This window comes from Acanthochromis polyacanthus, chromosome 4, assembly GCF_021347895.1.
Source record: "Acanthochromis polyacanthus isolate Apoly-LR-REF ecotype Palm Island chromosome 4, KAUST_Apoly_ChrSc, whole genome shotgun sequence".
Taxonomy (NCBI): Eukaryota; Metazoa; Chordata; class Actinopteri; family Pomacentridae; genus Acanthochromis; species Acanthochromis polyacanthus.
Genome location: NC_067116.1, coordinates 4,925,640 through 4,949,491, shown reverse-complemented (window position 1 = coordinate 4,949,491; position 23,852 = coordinate 4,925,640). Strand labels below are relative to the sequence as shown.

The 23,852-nt window shown below is 40.8% G+C and overlaps 1 protein-coding gene across 2 annotated transcripts in view; it reads right to left on the bottom strand.

Moving 5' to 3' along the window:
* Window positions 1–23,852, bottom strand: part of wdr18 (WD repeat domain 18) — a 40,864-nt gene that overhangs the window by 3,625 nt on the left and 13,387 nt on the right. For both annotated transcript variants that reach the window (XM_051947540.1, XM_051947539.1), the window contains exons 8-9: window positions 12,193–12,257; window positions 11,108–11,232 (exon numbers count right to left, since the gene is read on the bottom strand). In XM_051947540.1, coding sequence (XP_051803500.1) covers window positions 11,108–11,232; window positions 12,193–12,257 — 190 coding nt within the window. The remainder of the gene's footprint in view (window positions 1–11,107; window positions 11,233–12,192; window positions 12,258–23,852) is intronic.

Sequence of the window (23,852 nt, the reverse complement as noted above, 5' to 3'; positions counted from 1 at the left end):
CCTCTTCCTGTTTGCTACTGTAATGTGCGTCACTAAGACTACAGTTCATGTCAAAGCAGAGAGCACTGTGGGACTTCAGCAGCAACGGGCTCCATGACAAAGACTAACGTGGAGGTTAATGACCTCCAACCAGAACTCAGAGTTCCTGAATCCAAGTAACTGATGGAACAGAACTGACTGAGGAACAAATAATGAATCTAAAACATCACAATTAATGTTCACCGTGATCAATCTCAGTTATCAGTTGATGATTGACAATGCTGCTGAATATTCAGACAATATTTCTAAATTAGCATCCCAAACATCCTGCCATAAACTGTTCTCCCTTTAAACAGGACAGCAGACATAAAGAACGGATCAGCTGATGGTTGATACCAAGAAGCTGCAAAGTGATTTGATCAGTTCTGATTCTGATCTTTGATTGATGGGACCAAAACATCCTTAGATATCAGATGTGTGGCGTCTGAATAAGTTCCCAACACGCTGGACATGTTAACCCTCAGAGCTTTGGAGTGAAGACAGACTTCTCTTAGTGCTTCTCGGACATGTCTCACCTTCAACTGGTGTCCTCAGTTTCAGGGGTTTTATTTTAGGTCACCCGTGTCAGAACTGTGTTTTGTGCGGCTGATATGTGGTGCTGTACAGCTAACTGGAACATCATTAAGCCACGACTCATGACTTTTGTTAATGAGCCTCTCAGTCATGTGACACATGGGTGACCATGGATAAATGTCAGAACTGAGGAAACCTGTTGAAGGTGGAACATTTTTACCAACCAGAAGAAGTCCAGCTGCCTCCTACTGAAGCTCGTCAAAAAGGAAAATGTGACAAATCAATACTTTAGCAAGATAATTAAGTTTAAATTGTTCCCAGGTTGGACTGCACAGTGGCTTTGCAGCTACAAGATTCCCAGTTCGCGTCCCGACCTTCCTGGGATCTTTCTGCATGGAGTTTGCATGTTCTCCCTGTGCATGCGTGGGTTTTCTCCGGGTACTCCAGATTCCTTCCACAGCCCAAAAATATGCTGAGGTTAATTAATGATTCTAAATTGTCCGTAGGTGTGAATGTGAGTGTGACTGTTTGTCTGTATATGTAGCCCTGTGATGGATGGATGGATGGTTCTATCAGTTCTGCTGGGCTCAGTCATCTTTACACCAACTTATCATACGCCCTCATTTTATCTGACATCTGGATCAGTGTCTTCACTAAGACAATCAGAACTCAGAAACTTGTTAGTGAAACCTGAAGACAAAGACGGATCAAACGGCAGCGTTCCCAGTAGAACCAGAGCGACCCGAGGATGTTCTGAAAGTCTTTAAATGATTTCAGCGTAAAATATTAAAACTGCTCTACTTCTGATTTCACTGTAAAATATTAAAGCTGCTGCAATCTAAGTGTCTCAAATGACTTCAGTGTCTCTGATGGAAACCTCAGGAGTCCAACGAGTCCAGAACAGGGCCACATCACAGACATCCACCTGAGCATGGAACATGAGACCTTACATGGGTTCCGTTTAGAATGGAGGATGGAGGAGGTCTGGGTGGAATGGTCAGAGTCAACCATCTCATGGCTCCTCAACTGTTTGACAGGATTTTTGTAAGTTCAATATTTGCAAAGTTAAAACCCAAACCAGGGTTAGAGTCAGTCAGCAACTGTTCAGGGAATTCAGACCTTCAGGGGTCCAAGACCTTTAGGGTCTCTACAAACAGTTCTCCTCCACATCTTTTGATTAATCCAAATTTAGTTTTCGTTTCTGAATTTTCATAATATAGAATCTCAGCAGTGTCAAATTCGTAAGCCTACAGTGTTCTTCCTCTTGGGTTCTTCAGCCTTCGGGGTTCTTCAGCCTTGATCTGGTGATTCCGGTCTTGTAGGAAGGTCCGTTGTTGTAAAATTGTGTTTGATGAAATTACTTAATTTTTGCATAAATATGTCCGACAGCAGCTTTCTTTAGCAGCTGGTTGAATGTTCAGTTAATCAAACATCTGCTGGTAATAATTTGATTAAAAATATATGACCTCTCGTTCATGTTAATCGATTATTGATTAATAACATTGATGACTATTGAAGACAATCCTTTAAATTTGCATCCCTCATGTAAACAGACATCCGTCAGTAACCGCTATGTGGCCGCAATAAATTTAAAGGTGAATAAATGGTCAATACACTGAGTTTTGAGTTATGAGCAGCTGAAGGTGAAAATAAGAAAATCATGGTGGATAAAAGGTGAAAGTTTCTGTAATCACTGTAAAAATGGTCATTCAAACAGCAGCAGTATGGACATAAACGTAACCACTATGACCTAAAAACTGCTACAATCCCATCGTCCTCTCTATCCGTAACCATGGCGACCATCTACCTTCTCTTTACACTTCCATTTGACGGCTGCCACAAATATTTTTTGATTTGTTTCCTCTAAGACAGGACACTGAATATCTTTGGATTAAATAAGAGATTTGAAGAAACTGATCCACATTTTCCCCCAGTTTCTGACATTTGAAAGATGAAACACCTGATTGATTGATCCAGAAAATAATCCACAGATCAACTGTTAGCTGCAAATGCTATTGAAACTGATCTTGATCTTCATTCTGACACTGTAGAAACCAAACTGTCTTGACTCATGAACTTTTCATCAAGCCTTACCGATCGATCCCGTCAAACGTTCGGTCGTTCAGTATCTGATCTCGAAGACGAACGAATGTTGTTAAAAATGTTTAAAATGAGTGAAGCAGCACACTGCCAGCTGCTAACAAACATGAAGGTTGGTCAAGTTCAGAAAACCAGATGTGAATAAATCTGCAGCGACCTGTTTAAGCTGAGCAGGAGGCGAAGCAGCAACGGCAGCTTTAATCTGCTCAGCCTCCACTTCAATCACTGCACAAAAACATTTCCATTCTTTCACCGGAAACAACTCTTGATTTCCAGCTTATCAGAAGCAGGCCACAAAGACAGAGCGTCTCTCTGCTCTGCCTTCAATCAGTAAATCAGCAGCCGAGGCGACGAGGCGACGCTCTGCCAGACTCATTTCACGCCAACAAAAGCTCCAAATCACAGCGAGGAAACAACATGTGGGAGCTGATTTACTGCCTCTGAGAGCAGCAACCTCCACCCCTCAATCCTCCATAAAACACCCAAATCCTCAACAGTTCCTGCTCGCTCCTCTGTTTTCATTCTTCCAGAGGAGGAGGTTTCCCTCCGACAGCGCCGAGCCTCGACCTGCTGTCACTCCTGACTCCTGTCTGGGGATTTTTCAAATTAATTTTGCTCAGATTACCTCGAGGATCAATTTGAGAGGCTGTGAGATGACAAATCACTCGGGACACGAAGATGTTTGCAGTAATGACCGAAGCGTTTTTTACGCACGAGTGAACTGACAAACGTCTGATGATTACAGCAGGGAGCGACTGTGAAGAACCTGCTGACAGAACCAAACATCTCACCTGTTTCACAGCGTCTGACTGTTCCCTCATCTCTGCTCAACCACACTGGTCAGAAAACTTTTATAAGATCAAAATAGATTATTAAAATATTACAATTATCATATAAAACAGGAAGCAGCTGAAAATGTAATTCTTCAGCTTGTTTTAGGAGCTTTTAAACTCAGATATCTGTCAAACAATAACCCAAAAAATACAGCTTGGAGCATCACAACTACAATCCAGAGTCCAAATAATTGATAAAAACCTGAAGACCAGAACAAGAAGTAGCCGACAGCCAATCCTGAACATGAATCATGTAAAAGGTGCAATCAAAAAGTTCAGACTGCAAGAGAAGAAAAATCGAAACCCTGATTTAAAGTTCAGGTCCATCAGTGTCTCAGTGCTGCTCTGCTCCCAGAGCTCCTGCTACATTTGAACTCTCCCTAAAGTCCTGGAAACATGTCAGATCCATCCCATAAACAGAGTCAGAACAGAGAAACTTCAACTGTAAGTTAGTGTGGAAGAAGTTACAGGGAGACAGATCTGGAGAGTCGAGGATGGAGATGATTCTGTTGTTGTGAACAGAAACCGTGCTGATCAGATGTTGGAGCAGAAACATGAATCACAGTTCAGCTGTTTGAATGTTATCAAGACATTACAGTAGAATTCTGAAGGAAACGGCAGAAGATCCTGACCTCCTCCTCTGGTTCTTCCACTGTTTACAGTCAACCCTCCTGCAGGAACTAAATATATGGGTGTCTGTTGGATGACTGTCTGGTGTCTGTCCAGTGTCTGGTGTCCTGCAGGACCAGACATTAGTCTTTTATGAGACCTCCAGCTGTGAACAGGTTCTGTATTTGCCAAGTTTCGGTCCATCAGTCGTCACGTTGCTCATTAATAGTCTTTGACCACTCAGGTGGAAACGTGAAGAGACAACAGGCTGAAGGCTGAGGACACGCCCCTTCCATTAGCATCACTGCGGGTCAATGACACGATGCTGAGGTCACTATGGCGACAAGCCATGAATAATTCACAGACATGGAGACGAGCGGCCAAGTGAGGACAAACCTGAATCTCAGCTGAGAGTCTGACGAAGCAGAAAGTGTTGATCCAACATCTATTCTGGTCAAACATACACACTGGACCAATGTCTACACTGGTCCAATGTTTATATTAGTCCAACATCTATACTGGTCCAACGTACATACTGGTTCAACATTTATATTAGTCCAATGTACATACTAGTCCAACGCCTATGGTGGTCCAACATATATATTGGTCCAATGTCTAAAGTCCAAAAGTGTAAATATATGTTTGTATAAATGGATCAGTATAAATGTTTGATGACTTAACAACATGAACATCAAACTCAATTAACACACCAATCGTGCCTGAAGGTGCTGATGTGTTTTCAGAGTGGCTTTAATCAGTTTCTTTAGTAGTAATCCCTGTAGTTTGATTCTTAATGTTCAGGTTCCACCTCGTTCTTACAGTTTCCTCCTTCACTGCTGTAAATCAGGAAGAAAAAGGTTCAGTGAAACTGTGGATAAAAACACGACCTGTGATGGTTTGAATGGAGAAGTCAGAGGATATTTGCTGCTTGTTGTGCTAATAGAAACCAGCTAATTATCTCCCACTCAATTACTAATATTGATCGACTGCTTGGCTGCTGCTGCTGGAATCACACTAATGGTCTGAATGTGTTCCAGCACAATGAATCAGACGGAGGGAGAGCTGGAGGCTGAGGAGCTGCCAGCGCACTGCAGATACCGAGATGGAACACACCTGTATGCCATTCCTATAACTCACCTGTGTAACTCACCTACACAATCAACCATAGGCTACAGGGGCAGGTCCTGAAGGAGCTTAAGTGGAACGTGATGTGTTCAGGTGTCTCCATGTCATCAGGACTGACTTCTTTGCAGCGTGATGCGTTCAGGGCCCGGTGCTGCTGTCGGCGTCTCTCTGGGTAATGAATCCTGATGGTGTCAGAGATATTGGTGCAGTGAAGAGGTCTCCCTCTGACGCCTGCAGCAGTGCCGCTCTGCTGTCAGACGAATGTTTCTTAATAACTTTGCAGGTTTGACACGTTGAGACTCGACAGCCTGAAGCAGCAGAAACTCTGCAGATACGATTCATATCTGCGCTCCTCTCGTCGCTCCTCATGAACTCTGACTGAACCTTTTAATAAGTTTAAATCCACAGCTGAGCAGCATCACAGCGAAGTGATGGGATGAAACTCACCGATTCACAGATTAATAAACTACAAACTGATTTTTTTTCTCTGGAACCAACAGTTTGTGTTTGGAGGAAACTGGAGTTTTACTGGAGATTTTCTGTCAGACACACAACCACACACTGACCCACATTCTGTCATGAAACATTCATGCCACTGTCAATCTAAACTGTGAAACTCTGTTAATGACTTCATTCCAGCTGAATAACAAGCAAAATTAAACTGCAGCTGGATTCAACCAACTAATATTGAATCAAACAGCAGAAATAACGTCAACATCTGGAATATTATTTTAGATCATTTGGTGAACATCAGTTACAGTCCTGTGTTTAAGCTGACTGAACTACTCCATGGCCAGTTTTACTTCTTACTTTTCTCTTCTGGTTTTATTTCACTTGACTTCTATTTTCACTGACAAATTTAAATCTTATTATTACCTTGTTTAATCTCATGGTTCAAGTTCTGGAACTTCCTTTAGGATTAATAAAGTTCTATCTTTTCTCAGAATCTCAGTGGATCATTATGTATTCGTCAATCTGATCATTTTTTGGCGTAAACAGACAAAGGTCCCTGAAATTGCTTTATTTCTGTCATGATCCAGGAGAGAAATGATGTGTCAAAGGTGAGAAACTGAAAGATAAACATATTTCTGTCCAGCTTTTTGCACACAGCTTCAGTTTGAAGTAGAAACGTTCTGATCCAATGTCATAGATCAATATCAGAACCAATCAAACATTTTTTAATTAATCAGTATGAAACTTCTGCTTGATCCTTAGATTATGTCTGCTGTCATAAAGGGAGAATATAGTTGGCAGCAGGATGCCAATTCAGAAGAGTTTTACCAATTAAATGCGACACCATAAATCACTGATCAACAAGCTACATCGAACTATTTCATTATAAAAGCAGAAACACTTTCCAACTAAAAATCAAGGTGTAGTTATGTTATATAAAGCAAGTTGTTGGGATAAATTATGAATTACTATCTGTATCAGATATAAAACTGCCTCCCTTTCTAAAGTCAAGAAAATCACTCAGAGAGCGCAGTCCTCCTACAAGGCCGCCCAGTCCTCCTCCAAAGCCGCCCAGTCCTCCTCCAAGGCTGCCCAGTCCTCCTCCAAAGCCGCCCAGTCCTCCTCCAAGGCCGCCCAGTCCTCCTCCAAGGCCGCCCAGTCCTCCTCCAAGGCCGCCCAGTCCTCCTCCAAGGCCGCCCAGTCCTCCTCCAAGGCCGCCCAGTCCTCCTCCAAGGCTGCCCAGTCCTCCTCCAAGGCTGCCCAGTCCTCCTCCAAGGCCGCCCAATCCTCCTCCAAGGCCGCCCAGTCCTTGTATCATTTCTGATGGATAAGTCCTGAAAAGTCCTCAGCGGTAGATTTGTAGTAGGATCACAATCGTGTTCGTCAGCAGGCAGCTGATGTAGTGTTCACTTGTTGTCATGGTTACAATGATGCTTTCTCACAAATATATCGAAATCTTTAACAAATCCGTGGATCCAGACTATAAGCTGCATCACTGCCAAAATCTCATCACTTGGTCCTCATGTCATTTCTGACTTTCCCTGAACATTTTATCCAAATTCGTTGGTCCGTTTTAGAGTAATGTTGTGAACAGACAGACCAACGCTGCTCGCCATATAGCTCTGCCGCGTTCTTTCACAGAGTTCTTTGACACACGACACACAAAACATCAGAAAAAAATTGTCAAAAACCAAAAAACCTCCAAACACGGCAGCTCCAGGTGCTTTAAAGAAACGCAAGAAAAACCCCAAAATCCCCAAAACAAACTTTTATGTGATTCCAAAATAACTCCAAAAGAAAATAAGAAAAGCACTCAGAGAGCACAGTCCTCCTCCAAGGCTGCCCAGTCCTTGTATCATTTCTGATGGATAAGTCCTGATAAGTCCTCAGAGGTGGATTTGTAGTAGGATCACAATCAGCTGATGTAGTGTTCACTGGTTGTCATGGTTACAGTGACGCCGTGCTGCTATCTGGCAATGATACAGGAATCTTTAACCAATCCGTGGATCCAGACAATAAAGGTATGTGTCCACAGGATCCATCAATTTCCTGCATGCTGGTTCCATTGCGCTGCCTTTTGAACTGACTCAACTCAAGTAGACTCGACTTCTACTTCATGTAAGTTCGATGTGGCATACGGAGGTCCGACGCAAAACTTTCATCAAACGTCTAAACTAGCCATCGTTGAACTAAAACCAGTACAGATTCAGCAGCTTGTTTCACGCCTCAAATGCTTTCAGAGACACTGTTCGCTGAAGTGTTTTTGTAATTAAAGAGAAAGTCTGTGACTGAGTCACCATATTGATCCGGCTTGAAATCCAAGAGCAGACAGCCGCCCGAGTCGATACGTTTGTCCAATCAGAGAGGATAGTTGGAGACAAAGGTCGGCAGGTGGCCGCAAGTACACGCCCACCAAGCGGGCAATTTTCAGATGTGGCATGTTTACATGCAGGTAAAACTTATGTGAGCACATACCATAAGCTGCATCACAGACAAAATATAATCACTTGGTCCTTGTGTCATTTCTGACCTTCACTGAACATTTCATCCAAATCTGTTATTCCGTTTTTGAATAATGTTGCGAACAGACAGACAGACCAATGTCAATCGTCACATAATTACACCTCGTTCCGAGTGCATTCTGCATAATATCCACTGGACTATATTTATTTTAATGATTATGTCTGTGGAGACTCTCGGTCATCCAGGTCGTGGTAATCGTAGGAGCCTCAATCCAATCCAACCCAACTTTATTTCTAAAGCACTTTAAAAACAACAGGGTCTACCAAAGTGCTGTACACATTAAAACAAAATAAAATAAATAAATAAAAATACAAATAAAATAGTGCAAGTATAAAAATAAAGTAGCCTGAGGAGCTTGAGTAGAAACCATCTGGACTTCTCTGGGAAGTTCAAGAGCCTCCCAGAGAAGCCCAGATGGTTTCTGGTTAACACAGATTGATGACAGTGGACATTTGTCCAGTTTCAGATTCAATATTTGTTCCTTCAGTTACTAAGATTCAGGAAGTCTGTTGATTCCAGTTGGTCTTTAACACCTGAGCTCTGGTGGGAGGTCATTAACCTCCTCATCAGTCTTTGTCATGGTGCCCGTTGCTAGCTAAACTCCCACAATGCTCTCTGCTGGTGTCTGATGTGCAGCTGATGGTTTCTGAAGGCGCTCTTTCATCATACTGACGTTTTCTGGTGTAACGACATCAAAGGAGCTTTAGTGTCGAGATAGTCAGGTTCAGATCTGAATTAGCAGACAAACACGTTGGTTCTGTTTGAGCTTTAATCTCCAGACGATCAAGTGGTGATTTAAGACAACAGATAGAAATGCAGAGTGAAAGCTGAGTCTCCTCTGCTTTATAAATGTGCAACAGCCGGATGTGCTCTGCTGAGACTAATCGGTTTGAAGCGCTGCTGTCATGGAGGATGAAGCTTTTGCTTTTAACACCCGGTCTGGCTCATTGTGAGAAGGAAGAGTCTGGAAACGTGACGGAGGCGGGGGACGACCAGAGTCCGTCCGTCCAGCCAAAGGAGGGATTATCTCCTCCTGACAGTCCGTTTGAAGTGAGCAGAGAGGATTTGGTTAATTACAAAGTGCCCGTCATGATCACGGCGGGGCGTTTTTTCCTCGTGTTCCTGTCAGCCGCCACACCATCACTTATTATGAATGAGACAGAAGAGCAAAAAGCTCCTCTGGAGAGACGAAGGCCGGAAGACCAGAAGCCTCATTAAAAAACCAGCAGCGACGCCGAGGTTAAACTCACCTTCACCTCCACAGAAACACCAAGAATGGCATGATTCAGCGCAATTTCAACCACGACAGGCGTTACTGTCCACAACGCAGATACAACATCTAGAATACGTCCAATGGAGGAACAATCAGCTTCACCTCCAGACGTCAAAACAAGACGTCCGATTTAAACCACGCCAACACAACAAGACCAGACGCAACAAACAAACCAAAGCTCAACAATCTACCTCCTAGTGACCGCAAAGAAATGATCACTCTGATCAGCTCTGGGTGTTAGTTTACCATCAGTTATTAATGAGTCCATATTTGCAGGTCATTTACCGGTTAAGTGAAATAAACCCCCAAACTGAGTCCTCCATGTTTTGTAATGTTTTAAAACCAGCGGACATCTGAAGATGTGTATATTCCAGGTTTTTATATGTTTCTAAAATAAATAAATCAAAGAAATTTTTTCTGGTTTTCATCATTCTGAGTCCTTCTGACAGAAGACAGGTCTCTCTCCTCCTTCATGATGTCCTGGTTTTGCAGAACTCAGGAATTTAGATCATAAATGAACCACAGTGAAGAAACGTGGACATTTTAGCACTTTTGGACAAGACTCAAAGCATTCTGGGGAAGTTTGAGTCAATTTAAATGATCTGAGTTATTTAGTACTAGTTGTGAATTATTTTGGATTAGTTCAGTAGAATAGATAATCCTAGAAATGTCTTCTAACTGCTGCATAGAAGACATCTCTGAGTTCTAATTCATGATCTTCTGGTTCCACAGAGCTGCAAGACTTAAGATTGAAAAACGAGTCAAAGTGAGGGAAAAATGTGGACCAATTTTCAGCACTTCTGAACAAGATTCAAGGCATTCTGGACACATTTGGAGTCATTTCAGGTAAATTTTAAGTTATTTTGGGACAAACTTAGTCAGTTTGGACATATTCTGTGGGTTTTTGGACAAGATTCAAGTCATTCTGGACAAGTTTAAACGATCTGAGTCATTTTGGAGAAATTTAAAGTTGTATGATTTCCGACGGATGAAATCTTTATTAAAAAATGACCTTGCTCTGAGCACAGGCGTGTGTTCTGCATGTGTACGTTATGTATGGATACCAAATCACGTGACCTAAATATGTAGTGGGGGGCAGGAATTGATGGGACTCAGAAACACCCCCACAATTTAATTAGTTGTCCCTTGGATCATTTCTGATGGATAAGTCCTGATAAGTCCTCAGAGGTGGATTTGTAGTAGGATCACAATCAGCTGATGTAGTGTTCACTGGTTGTCATGGTTACAGTGACACGATGCTGCTATCTGGGAATGAAACAGAAATCTTTAACCAATCCATGGATCCAGACTATAAGCTGCATCATTGCCAGAATCTGATCACTTGGTCCTTCAATCATTTCTGACCTTTACTGGAAATTTCATCCAAATCCGTTGGTCTGTTTTTGAGTAATGCTGCAGACAGACAGACAGACAGACAGACAGACAGACAGACAGACAGACGCCAATCATCTCAGAAATCTGTCGCGTTCCTTCGTGGAGTAATGAGATGGATCACTCCATTTTGCTCATATAATTCAATGTGTTTTTGTTTATTAAAAATCTTGCGAAAATAAAATAAAAAACAAAAACAAGATGGACAACCTCTCTCTCTGTGATGTCACCAGGGGGCGGGGCTTACCTTTGTGCGTGAGGCAGCGAACGCTCTGTTTGCTCTGGACGTCCCACAGCCGAGCCGTCTCGTCATGTGACCCGGAGAGTAACAGTGTCCCATCCATCGACACCGAGAGGCACGTCACCAGGTTCCTGAGGAGAACCACAACCCTGATCAATAAGCTTTCATGATCAATAAGTAGACGAGTCAGCGGGTTCCTGAGGAGAACCAGAACCCTGATCGATAAGCTTTCATGATCAATAAGTAGACGAGTCAGCAGGTTCCTGAGGAGAACCACAACCCTGATCAATAAGCTTTCATGATCAATAAGTAGAAAAAAATAAATTAATTAATTAAAAAAAAAAAAAAGTAGACGAGTCAGCGGGTTCCTGAGGAGAACCAGAACCCTGATCAATAAGCTTTCATGATCAATAAGTAGAAAAAATTAATTAATTAATTAAATAAATAAATAAATAAGTAGACGAGTCAGCGGGTTCCTCAGGAGAACCAGAACCCTGATCAATACTTGTAGGATCGGTCAGAGTGGAACCGACATTATACATCCTCTAGTATTATATATCTATTGTATGTGCTATAGACAAATTAACAATCTCTGCTTAATTTAGCATCAGCTTCAAAGCAAAAACACAAATAATAATTTTTTTATAGAACTGTAAATAAATTCAGGCCTTAAAGGGTTAACTGACTGCTCTGACTCGTCAATGTCTCGCTTGATTTACAGTGAAAGCACCTTGCCAACGCTGTTCTTCAGGCTGCTATATAAATAAAGTCAATATTGTGTTCATGTATTTACATCCTTCAGCTTTAGGATGTGAGCTGCTGTTTGTCCTGCACTTTGTATATCAGCGTGTTCTGTAGAGTTTGTTTCTGCTTTTTGTTTAACTGCTGCCAGATGACTGGAGCGGCGAGTCCAGGTTCTGGTTTCTGGTTTCTCTGGTGTTAATCAGCATGACGCCACAGCTAAACCGAACCCAAGAGGAGCTCAGCTGCTCAGACTGGATTTAAAATGGAACCTCATTTCTGGTCCACTCATCAAAAACAGCAGGAAACTTTCTGTTCACACCTGAACAGACGACTTTCTGTGGTCTCACCTGTGTCCTTTGAACACCTGGTTTCCTTCGGTGTCGGACTGAAAGGCTTTTTCCCGACTCAGACTCTGCAGATGAAACACAAACAGTGGAAACAGATAATCAGTGAAATAAAGTCAGGTTTCCTCAACTGTTTTAGCAGCTCCATACAGAAACAAATTCACAATTCTTATTTTCCGTGAAGAAGTGACAGAACATCGTTTACTCTGATTTAAGCTGCTTGGATGTGCTGAGTTTTTTAAACTGAATTTAACAGCGTTTATTGCGCTGCAACAGGACAGAAATTCTGAAAAAGAAGACTTGACTCCAAAAGAAACACAAAGTCGGCTGCTACCGGAGCTTTACAACAGGGTTCCTGAACACCTACTGAACATTAGCAAGACCACAAATGCATCAGCTCTGGATGGAGGTCATTAAACGATGCACAAGTCTTTGTCATGGCGCCCATTGCTAGATAATCTCCCACAATGCTCTCCAACATGAACCGCCTGTAGTCTGAATGACGCTTCCTCTGGTCTTTTTTGTCATTTTGGACGCTTTTTCCCATGTTGGACGTTTTTGTTGCCATGTTGGTCATTTTCTGTCATGTTGGATGTTTTTTGTAATTTTGGACGTTTTTTTGTCATGTTTAATGTTTTTTGTAACGTTGGACATTTTTTTGCCACAAACATTTTTTTTTAACCATTTTAGGCATTTTCTATCATGTTGGACTGTTTTTTTTATGTTGGACTGTTTTTTTTCCTTTTTGAACGCTTTTTGTCATGTTGGATGTTTTTTGTCATGTTTAATGTTTTTTGTCATGTTCAATATTTTTTGTCATTCTGGGCCTTTTTTGTCATCTTTGATGTTTTTTGTCACGGACTTTTTTCCCATGTTGGACGCGCTTTGTCATTTTGAACGTTTTTTTGTCCTTTTGGACGTTTTTTTCCATGTTGGACGCTTTTTGTCATGTTGGACTTTTTCTTCCATGTTGGACGCTTTTTGTCATTTTGGACGATTTTTGTAGATAAACTCACCTAGTTTCAGGTAAATGTGACATCAGAACTTCTTATCTGACTCTGTTCTAACTCATGTTTGGTCTTTGAGCTGCTGCAGTAACTGATGGAGACTAATGAGGCGTTCAAGGAACATCTGGAAACTGCAGCATGAATTCAGCTGAACATTATTCTCAGTTTCAGGTTTTTGGAAACACTTGACTTGGCGAGTCCTGACTTCAGGTTTGACTCCAGTAATCTTTCATCCTGTGGTGTCTCTCTGTAATAACAACCTTTCCAAATAAAGAAATGAAGGAAGAAGCAGCAGCAGAAAGGATTCATGTGGACCCACTAAAAACCAGACCATGAATCTCAGACTGAGAATAAACGAGGTCCTGAAGGATAATAACGTAAACTGACTCAATCATTTCAACAGTCCTCTACACAGACTGAAAAAGAAGCTGTGAAACGGAAGCTAAAATCATAGTGATGTGATGAGACATAAAAGAGGGATTTTCCACGACTGTTAATCCCTCAGAGCTGAAGCAGGTCAGCAAACAGACTGTTCAAAGTCTGGAAAACGCTCAAACATTCTCCGTTCCAAACAATCCTGTCTTAGTTCTGCTTTTTGGGGTTTTCTGTTGAGAAAAGCACAGTGATCATTTTACTTCAGCAAGCAGAAAGAGGATCTGTAAAGGTAATTTCCCTTCAAGTTAACGGGGTCTTAAATTCAATTAATGGAGGTGAGCTTTTGTCTGTACTGAAAAGAGAAGAAATCTTACATCTTTATTCCTTGAGGTTCCACATTGTGACTCTGTCCCAGAATCATTTTACATTTAAATTATTCTACATGTTAATATCTGACTTCTCATCATTTTTTAACTCCAGTGTTCGGTGATTACAACACATAGGCACTGACTGGAGCTCATTAACCTCTACATTAGTCTTTGTCATAGTGCCCGTTGCTGGCTAAACACCCACAATGCTCTCTGCTTTAACATGAACTGTACTCTATGTGATGCCTCCTCTGGTTTCTATAGTACCTGGGGTCCTCGGTTTATGACGTACGGTTTCATCGTTACGTGAAACTAGTTGCCAAGTGTCAAAACAGTGCAACATATTCTGTTATCTTCTTGTATAATGACTCATATATGCATGAAAGTCGTTGGGATTCATGACATTTCCAAAGAACTGACCAATATCATGATGCACGTAACAGCTTTGTTTTCATTTTCGCCAGAATTGCGACAAAAACTGACCTATGTCACGCAGTAGGAACGGAACTCTGACGAAAGTCAAGGACCCCCTGTACTAAACAGTAAGAGGCTCCACCTGGTGGTATAACCAGGTACAACAGCTCATCAGTAACATAGTTACTGACATGCATGTAGAGAAGGCAGGTTTTCTTTTGGAGATAGTGGACCCTCAGTATACTCTAACCCAATGGTCGTCAGCCCATCGATCACGATTGACAGGTCGATCTTCGCCCAGGTAAATGTCGATCTTTAAAAAAATTTTAAAAATAAATAACGTAAAATATTTTTTAAAAATACATATTTACTACTTCACACCAATCATAGTTTTGTTGCAAATCTGCCACTCTGTCGGTCATCCAAATCATCAGCTGTGGCCTACCAGCATTTTAACAGACAAAGAAGAAACCACTCAGCAGGGCTAGCAGTCGAGATGGCGGATGAACACAGAAAAAATGCGAAAACGTACCACTTCCACTCTGAGTGGGAACATGACTTTTTGTTCACATTGGTTAAAGACAAACCTGTGTGTCTCATCTGTCACCAGTCTACTGCTCTCTCAAAGAACGGTAACTTGGAGCGTCACCGCGCCACAAACCATGGCAAGTTCAAGCAGGAGTACCTGCCGAAAAGCGCCCTGCGCACCAGCAAAGTTATGGAGCTGAAGACAGCACTGAAGGCCCAGCAGCAAGTTCTTACCAAGCAGGTGGAAAAAAATAAGGCCGCGACTGAGGCGTCATTTCATGCAAGTCAGGTTTTGGCTAAACACAAGAAACCCTTCACCGATGAAGAACTGTTTAAGGAGGCGATGTCTGCAACTGCAGACACTTTATTCAGACACTTTTAAAAAAAGGATGTGATCAAAGATGGAATTGACAGTGTACCACTTGGTCCAACAACGGTGGCGAGAAGGATTGAGTCTCTTTCAGAGGACGTATCCCAACAATTGATATCAGATTTATCTTTGTGCGAATGCTTTTCTCTCAAGTTTGATAAATCGGTTGACATGACCGACACAGCACAGCTGATGGTGTTTGCTCGGATGACTTTTGAGGATTTAACTTCAAAAGAAGCCTTCCTGACTCTTTTACCACTGAAGGAGAGGACCGGGGCGAGAACATTTTCACCGAGTTCAAACAGTATGTGTGCAACAACAGATGGGGCTCCAGCAATGATTGACACACCCGCTGGATTTATTGCACTGCACAAAGATCCTGATTTCCCCGTTTTTGTCAATTATCACTGTGTTATCCACCATCAAGCTCTTGCTAGTAAGGTTGTGAACTTTTCCCATTTAATGACGCTGGTGACAAGGATTGTTAATTCCATACAAGCGAAGGGACTGCAGCACCGTTTATTCAAGTCATTGCTGGATGAGGTGGATGCAGTTTATGGTGATTTGCTTCTGCATGCTGAAGTGCGTTGGTTAAGTCGCGGAAAAGTCCTTCAGCGTTTTATTGATCTGTTGCCTGAGAGCCGCTCATTTCTGGAATCACGTAAAGAGCATCAGAAAGAACTGCCAGATGACGTGTGATCTGGGATTCCTCACAGACCTGACAGCCTAAATGAACAAGCTCAACACAGAGTTGCAGGTAAAGACAGAGATGTAACACACATGATCAACACATTTAAGGCCAAACTCGGTCTGTGGATTTCTCAGCTGAGAAATGGAAAACTCACACACTTCCCAAACCTGGACAGACTTTAAACTAATGTGAGAGAACCCACCCTGAACATTTCTGTGTCCATCTGGATAAAGTGAGGGCCGAATCTGACAGGCGTTTTCAAGAAATAGATAAAATGGAGGACATAGTTAGATTCATCAGCAACCCATTCATTCCCACAGACACTCTCACTGCTGAGCTTCAGGTGTTTTCCTTACCAAATGGTGTGGACATGGAAATCACTGAACTGCAAAATGACACTGAGTTGCAGGAAAGGGCTAAAGACAGACACTTTTGGGGTCTTGTAAACAGAGAGAAGTTTCCCCTTCTCTCCTTCTGTGCTGTAAAGGTCAAACCCTATTTTGGCTCCACATATCTCTGTGAGGGGGTGTTTTCACGCATGAAAATAATAAAATCAAAGCACAGGACCCGTCTGACTGACAGACACCTTGCTGACTGTGTGAGACTAGGTGTCTCCAGCTATGAGCCCAACTACAGGCTTTAACTGATGGGCTGCAGACACAACCATCACACTAACTGTGACTGTGATGCATTGAAAAGGACAGAGGTTCAGGTTGACTTGTCTTGTGCCCTGGTGTATCATTCTTGCAATGATTTCATGCTTCAGTTTTGAATGTTGAAATATAAACAAGGGCTCACATTTGTAAATATATTTTCACTACTCTTCTATTAATTTACATGTCAACTGTCAAATGTACGTTTGAAATGTTTTGGCAGTAAAACGATACAGCATGAGTCATGAAGTGATTTCTGTATTTCTAAATTTTAGAATCTAAAAGCTGTAAAGTTAATCTGAAATGGATGATAGCGCTTTGCTTTTTGTCTGACATGAAAAGTGATCTTGGCTTGAAAAAAGTTTGTGACCACTGCTCTAACCTCAAACATACATTTCAGACCAGAGCTTGACAACAAGGTTCCTGAACACCTAGAGAACTTTAGCTAGGTCTTCAATGCATCAGCTCTGGTTGGAGTTCATTAAATGATGCAGAAGTCTTTGTCATGGTGCCCGTGGCTAGCTAAATTAACACAATGCTCTCTGCTTTAACATGAACTGTAGTCTGAGTGACGCCTCCTCTGGTCTCCACAGGATTAAACAGGGAGAGGCTCCTCCTGGTGGAACAATCAGGTACTACAGCTGATCAATGATACATTTCAAGTTTGAAAAACGTGTTATCTTAAAAAAAAATCCAACATGACACTATCCATCAGCCAAAAACCGTAAAGACTTATTATGATTAGATTTCCAATAGTCTGATGGTCCTTGAATGCATCACGTGAGATGCAATGATCCATCAGAAAATCTTCACCAAATCTGAGCATAAATCACTTTATCATACATGTTCCATTTAACCCTTTAAGCTGCAGTCAATTCCAGCCGTTTTCAGTACAAAAAATCGCTAATATTCTATTTTTAAATAAAAAAAATTACAAAAAATACGGGGAATATTGGACGGGCATCACGAGGTGCATTTCCTTGAAAATGACCGATTCGGGGATTTTATACCGACTTCAGGACATGTTTTGGACAAAACAGTTTACTGGCTTGTGTCGTCTGGATGTAAAAGGTTGGATTATGGCCGTTTTTTGTGGAATCTTTTTTTTGTGTGTAGTAATGAACCCGGAAATGTGAGTCGCGCTGTGTGCGTTGAAGCCGTGTATAGAGAACGGATGGATGAATATTCGTTTTTGTCGGACAAATGTGTTTTTCTCACCCGCTGTGGTAATCACATCTGAAAGTGGTTTATACCGGCGGATTCATGAGAATCTAAGCTTTCCATCGGCATATAGTGTTTGTATAATCGTGTTTGCAGCCGTCGGACATTCTTGAAATTCCTATGCAAATTAGTAGGTGTACCGCCGGCGGTACACCTACGACGCACTGAAGCGTAAAGGGTTAAATTCCCCAAACATAAATAGCTGTAACCAGATTCTGAAAAACCAGAACCTCCTCCTGGTTGTGGTTCTCCAGGATCGACTCAATCTGGAAACATTCAGAGAGTTTTCAGGTTGAACTGCAGGCAGTGTTTCCACAGAGAGACTGAGAGCAAAACCAATAAAATAAACACAGCAGAAACAGTGAACGGAGGAGAAAGTTGTTGGAGATCCATTCAGCATGGAGAAACATCTTTCTACTGATGATGAGCAGAAAGGAGAGGAAAAGTCTGGAAACATGGAGACAGAAAAACATCTGCAGGCTGAGGAGAAAAAACGACTACAAAGAGAGACAGGAAATGACAAAAATGAGACACAAAATGACAAAACAGGAAGCAAAACTTCAAAGAAGATGTAAAACGAACAAAATGAGACCAAACAAGAGAAACAAGACAAAAAACTGAGAAAAGAGACAATAATGTACCTAAAATTTGTATAAAATAATCTTAAAATTGTCCAAAATGACAAAAATATGTCCAACATGACCTAAAAGCTTGTCTACAACGGTTCAAACTTTGTTCAAATGATAAAAAAATTCAAAAAATAAATGCAGCATGGCTCAAAAACAGTGAACAGAGGAGATAGGTGTTGGACATCCATTCAGCATGGTGAAGCATCTTTCTACTGATGACGAGCAGAGGCGAGAGGAAAAGTCTGGAGAGGAAACATAGAGATGGAAAAACATCTACAGGATGAGGAGATAAAACCACCACAAAATGACTAAAATGAGACACAAGGTAAATTCAAAACTGTTCCAAAGACGCAAAAAAATAACTAAAAAAATGCTGATGATAAAAACAATGCAGAAAACAACAAAAAGAGACACAAAACAATCAGAAAGCGACAAAACAGCCCCAAAGACGCAAAGAATGACCCAAATGAGACACAAAATGACCACAAAAAACAACAAAAATGAGACAAAACAACCAAAACAAGACAGAATGACAAGAACAAGACACAAAATGACACATATGAGACAAACATGGAGAGGACAAGAGACTGAGAGGAAAACCAAAGGTACTGGATGAATAAAATGAATGCAGCATGGCTCAGAAACCCTGAACAGAGGAGCAGGTTGGTGGAGATCCATCCAGCATGGCGAAACATCTTCTACTGATGAGTGGAGTTATGTAAAAAAACATCAACGTTAAAGATGCAAAATCACTACAAAAACATACAAAATCTTAACAGAAAGCCTTGAAATCACCAGGAACATTAAAACAGCTGCAGTTTGTTCAATCAGAAAGTTACACAACTGGAAAACACAATTTATACGACAGTGAAGCCAAAAACGGGTGAAATGAAACAGTAAAGCTTTACAAGGTCTCTGAAAGGTTTGATTCTGCAGCAAAAGTCCCACTGAGACTCTTTATTCAGAACCAAACTGACAGAATGAACGTTCAACCAGCTTCTGCCAAAGATGTGAATCAGCCATCTGTAAATTAAACGTCCTCAGGTTTTAGTGGCGCATCAGTCTTTATTACTGCTGAATATATGGAAAGTATTCAAGTCACTACGAAGGAGGACAAAGAGGAACGAGACCCATCAGTGTTCTCAGTGTGAAAGATAAATTATTCACATCCGTCCAGCTCAGGCTGCAGAATCTCAACCCAAACATCAGCTGGATTTATTCAACGGCACCAAACGTGGATGTAAATTAAGGTTTAAACAAGGATATTTACATGTGTTCAAACTATTAAATAAGCTTTAAGATACAACAGTTGATTTGCAGAATACAGAAATCATACACTTATAGAAACATTCAATCAACATTTTTGGTGCAAAAACTTCTAACAAATACATGTAAAATTACAGCACTAAAACATCTTTTTCTGCTATTTGTCACAAATGTAATGTAATTTTTGAAAATGTATTCTAATCCTTTACCTTAAATTGAACAGTTTTATCCATTAAATACAAATTAAATGTTTGTGGAATTATTCAATTCAAAAGAACTTTATTTTTCCAATAGAACTTCATTTGTGCCAGAGCATCTGTGTGTAAGTTGTAATATAATATGCATAATAAACACAAGCAGCAAACTACACATACAAAACGTCCAACATACTAGAGATAGCAGATAAGACCGATAAAAATATAAGATTTTAAAAAATATTAAGAATTATGCAAATGCATTTAAGCAGTCTGATGTAAAAATGTTCAAAAAAAGGAAATGTATGGTTATTCACAGGTAGTTTAAGTTACTTCGTGTTAGACACAACTGTCTTTTTGTAGTTTTGATATCCTTGTGTATTTAACAAAATATAGGAAAAAATGCAAAAAAAAAACTGTAAAAATTCTCCCAAAAAGTGTACACCCTTAGAAGAAGATCAGACAGTTCGCTGACGATGTTCTATTATACATTTTCTATTATACCAAAAACCATTTACTGCTCGTCGACCCAAACATCAGCTGGATTTATTCAACCAGACCAAATGTGGATGAATTTAATGTTTAACCCTTTAAGCTTCAGTCAATTCCAGCCGTTTTCAGTACAAAAAAATTGCTAATATTCTATTTTTAAATAAAAAAAATTACGAAAAATACGGGGAATATTGGACGCGCATCGGGAGGTGCATTTCCTTGAAAACGACCGATTCGGGGATTTTATACCGACTTCAGGACATGTTTTGGACAAAATAGTTTACTGGCTTGTGTCATCTGATGTAAAAGGTTGGATTATGGCCGTTTTTTGTGGAATCTTTTTTTTGTGTGTAATAATGAACCCGGAAATGTGAGTCGCGCTGTGTGCTTTGAAGCCGTGTATAGAGAACGGATGGATGAATATTTGTTTTTGTCGGACAAATGTGTTTTTCTCACCCGCTGTGGTAATCGCATCTGAAAGTGGTTTATACCGGCGGATTCATGAGAATCTAAGCTTTCCATCGGCGTATAGTGTTTGTATAATTGGGTTTGCAGTTTCAGACATTTAGCAAATTGCTTATGCAGATCTCAAAGTGTACCGCGGGCGGGACACTGAAGCGCAACTGAAGCACAACGGGTTAAAGTTATTTCCTGTTCGACACTTAACTGTCTTTTTGTAGTTTTCACATGCTTGTGTATTTAAAAAATATGAAAAAAAGGGGGGAAAAACAGTAAAAATTCTTCCCAAAAGCTGTAGACCCTTAGCAGAAGGTGATTCAGTTTGCTGACGATGTTCTACTAAATCCGTCAGAAAAAACATTTACTGCTTAACATGTCAGAAACAGGCCGTGACTTAAAAACCTCCTAAAACATCTAAACGCTGATAACTACACTCTGAATGACCTGAATTATCACATTAGAATTTAACAGACAGCTGCAGTTGTGTATTTCAACACACGATATTGAAATCCTGAAAACAAAAACAACTTATAAACATTAAAAGCTCTCCTTAGCTGAGCAGGTCGATTAAATTACAGAATTTATTTGTAAAAAGATTGAAAGTTTCACCTCTAAATGTCCTTATTATTTTAATTGTTCAACCTGCAGAACTTACCTGAACCAGAGCTGTCCAGGTGAAGGTAAGTGACATCATCAAGCAAATTTCCTTCAATTACCTGAACTTGAATTTTTGTTGTAAATAAACTACTGCAGAAATTTTTGCTTCAATTACACATTATAATAAGCTGATGCGACATTACTGTGACAACCATAATTACATGTAGGGAACAGAATTACAGATTGTAAGTCCGTTCTGAGCCTGAATTGAGACTGTTTTATCTGATAAAATAAAAAATACTCGTGTTATGGCTCAACAACAGATTTTGCAAAATGAGTCACAGTCTATCGTCTTTAACATCGAATCAGATTTAAAACTGATGCTGTTTGTTTCTGTAGAATCTGATTTTTATGCATGTTGTGACAGGTTTTACCTTCATCAGAACATTTCAGCTCCTGTCTTTTGGATTCTACTCTTGCCCATACTGCAGTTCCAGTACTATTTCAGTGTCTACATTGTACAGTTGGATCTCGTTCATGTCAACAGGAGGAAGAAGTTTCTTGAGTTGAAACTTTTGGTTCACCTCCACAGTCTGAAGCGAACACCGCTGCAGAAATATAATGAGATATTTCAAGACCTCACACTAAAAAAACAGCAGAATTTGACTTTGACATGCTGAAGACTGTGACTCAGTGGATGTAAATCATGGTCATATATTCTGGGACTCCCCCACACTGGGTTCATATTGGACGGCATTCACAGAACATTAAGTACGATATTCAGGACTGAAATACCCCTGAACTCTGAGAGCCTTTATCTGGCCACGTTCTGCCTTTAAAGCTGAGGATATAAATCTGCTGCAGGCTCTTCAGTTAAATCCAGCCTCATCTACACTGAAGATTGCGACTGCATCGTTTCAGAAATATTCAAAATGGAAAAGCTGACTTTTCTTTGAAGATCCAAAAAGACAAATTCCATCACATTTGGAACAAATGGATTAAGTTCATAAGCCGAGTGAGAGCAGCCTTTGTTTGACTTCACCTGATTCCATCTGTGAGAACAGCAGCAGCGTTCAGCTCAGTTCATTCTGATGTTCAGTCATTTATTTAACAGTTAATCAAACACAGCTTTACCTGAGAACAGGTACAGCATTCAGACCTGCTTCTCTGCTCATATTCAGGAGCTTCATGAACTGAACTCTCCTTTAAAAACTGAACATTTCCTCTGAGGCTGAAGGATGTTTGATTAAATCATTGTTTAAATGAGAAGCTGCAGCTTCGGTTCACAGATTCAAACGTCCTCCGAGACTAAAGACAGAATCAGTGCTGAGGGAGGACGAGGTTCTTATGGAGAACAAGCCACTGGTTTGTTTGGAGGATTAACTCGGTGAAGCTTTAAAATGTAAATCTGCTGTGAAAGGAAACAACAGCTCAACAGTGTTGAGTCAGAGAAGAAGAAGAAAAGACGGAGAGGAGTGAATAAAGAGCATAAAGAGGAGCTCTTCACCATAATTACAGCTGCTCTGAACATTAACAAACACTGTCTAATGGAGTTCCTGCAGAAATCAATGAGCTGCTTTGATTCAGCAAACACTTGAACCACATTCACTGAATCCATCATGGTCTGAACAACACTGATCTGCTGGAACTGATTCAGACTCACCTGAGGATAAACTGCGGCCATTAAACAGGATCTCAGGTCAGTAGGATGTAGAGGTTGTAACGACTGTGGTCATGTATGTATAGTGTTTTTCCCGTGTTTTCCTCTATGTGTCAGTCTGATATTCAAATAGAGCTGTGCTGTATCACCGCCAGAGTTGGACGTCAGGATGTCGGGTCGGCGCTCGATTGGTTGGGACCGTGAAGACCGGTACTAAAGGTGGAAGGACGGCATTGTGCGTGCCATCCATCCATCCACTGATTCCAACCAGCAAACATCCAGCACAATCCAGTCGTTGTTTAGTAAACTGTGAGTTATGTATAGTACTATGTATAGTAGGAGTGAGCTGCCATTTTTGGGTTAGCCTGTTTTTTCTCATGCTAGGCATGTTTCTCATGCTCAGCAGATTAGTGTGTTTTTGTTTGTAATTTTGGTTACGCTCACTCTGAACTTAAGTTAAAACATTACCACTGCTTTGTTTCTGTTCAAACCACATCCTTTGTTAGCTCATCACCCATATAGTCAAGAAAGACTTCATTTTTCTGAGATAATGCCTGTTGGTGCTGCTTGGATCACGTTCTAGCATCCCTACGCTGGGCGGAACAAGGCGGAATTAGATACGAAGGCACGACGGTTCTGTAAAATAGCACTAAAAGGTCCAAAAATTCTAAACTGTATCAACTCACAGTAATCAGATTACTTTTGAGGGAAGAGTATTTCCACTGATGAACAACCAAAA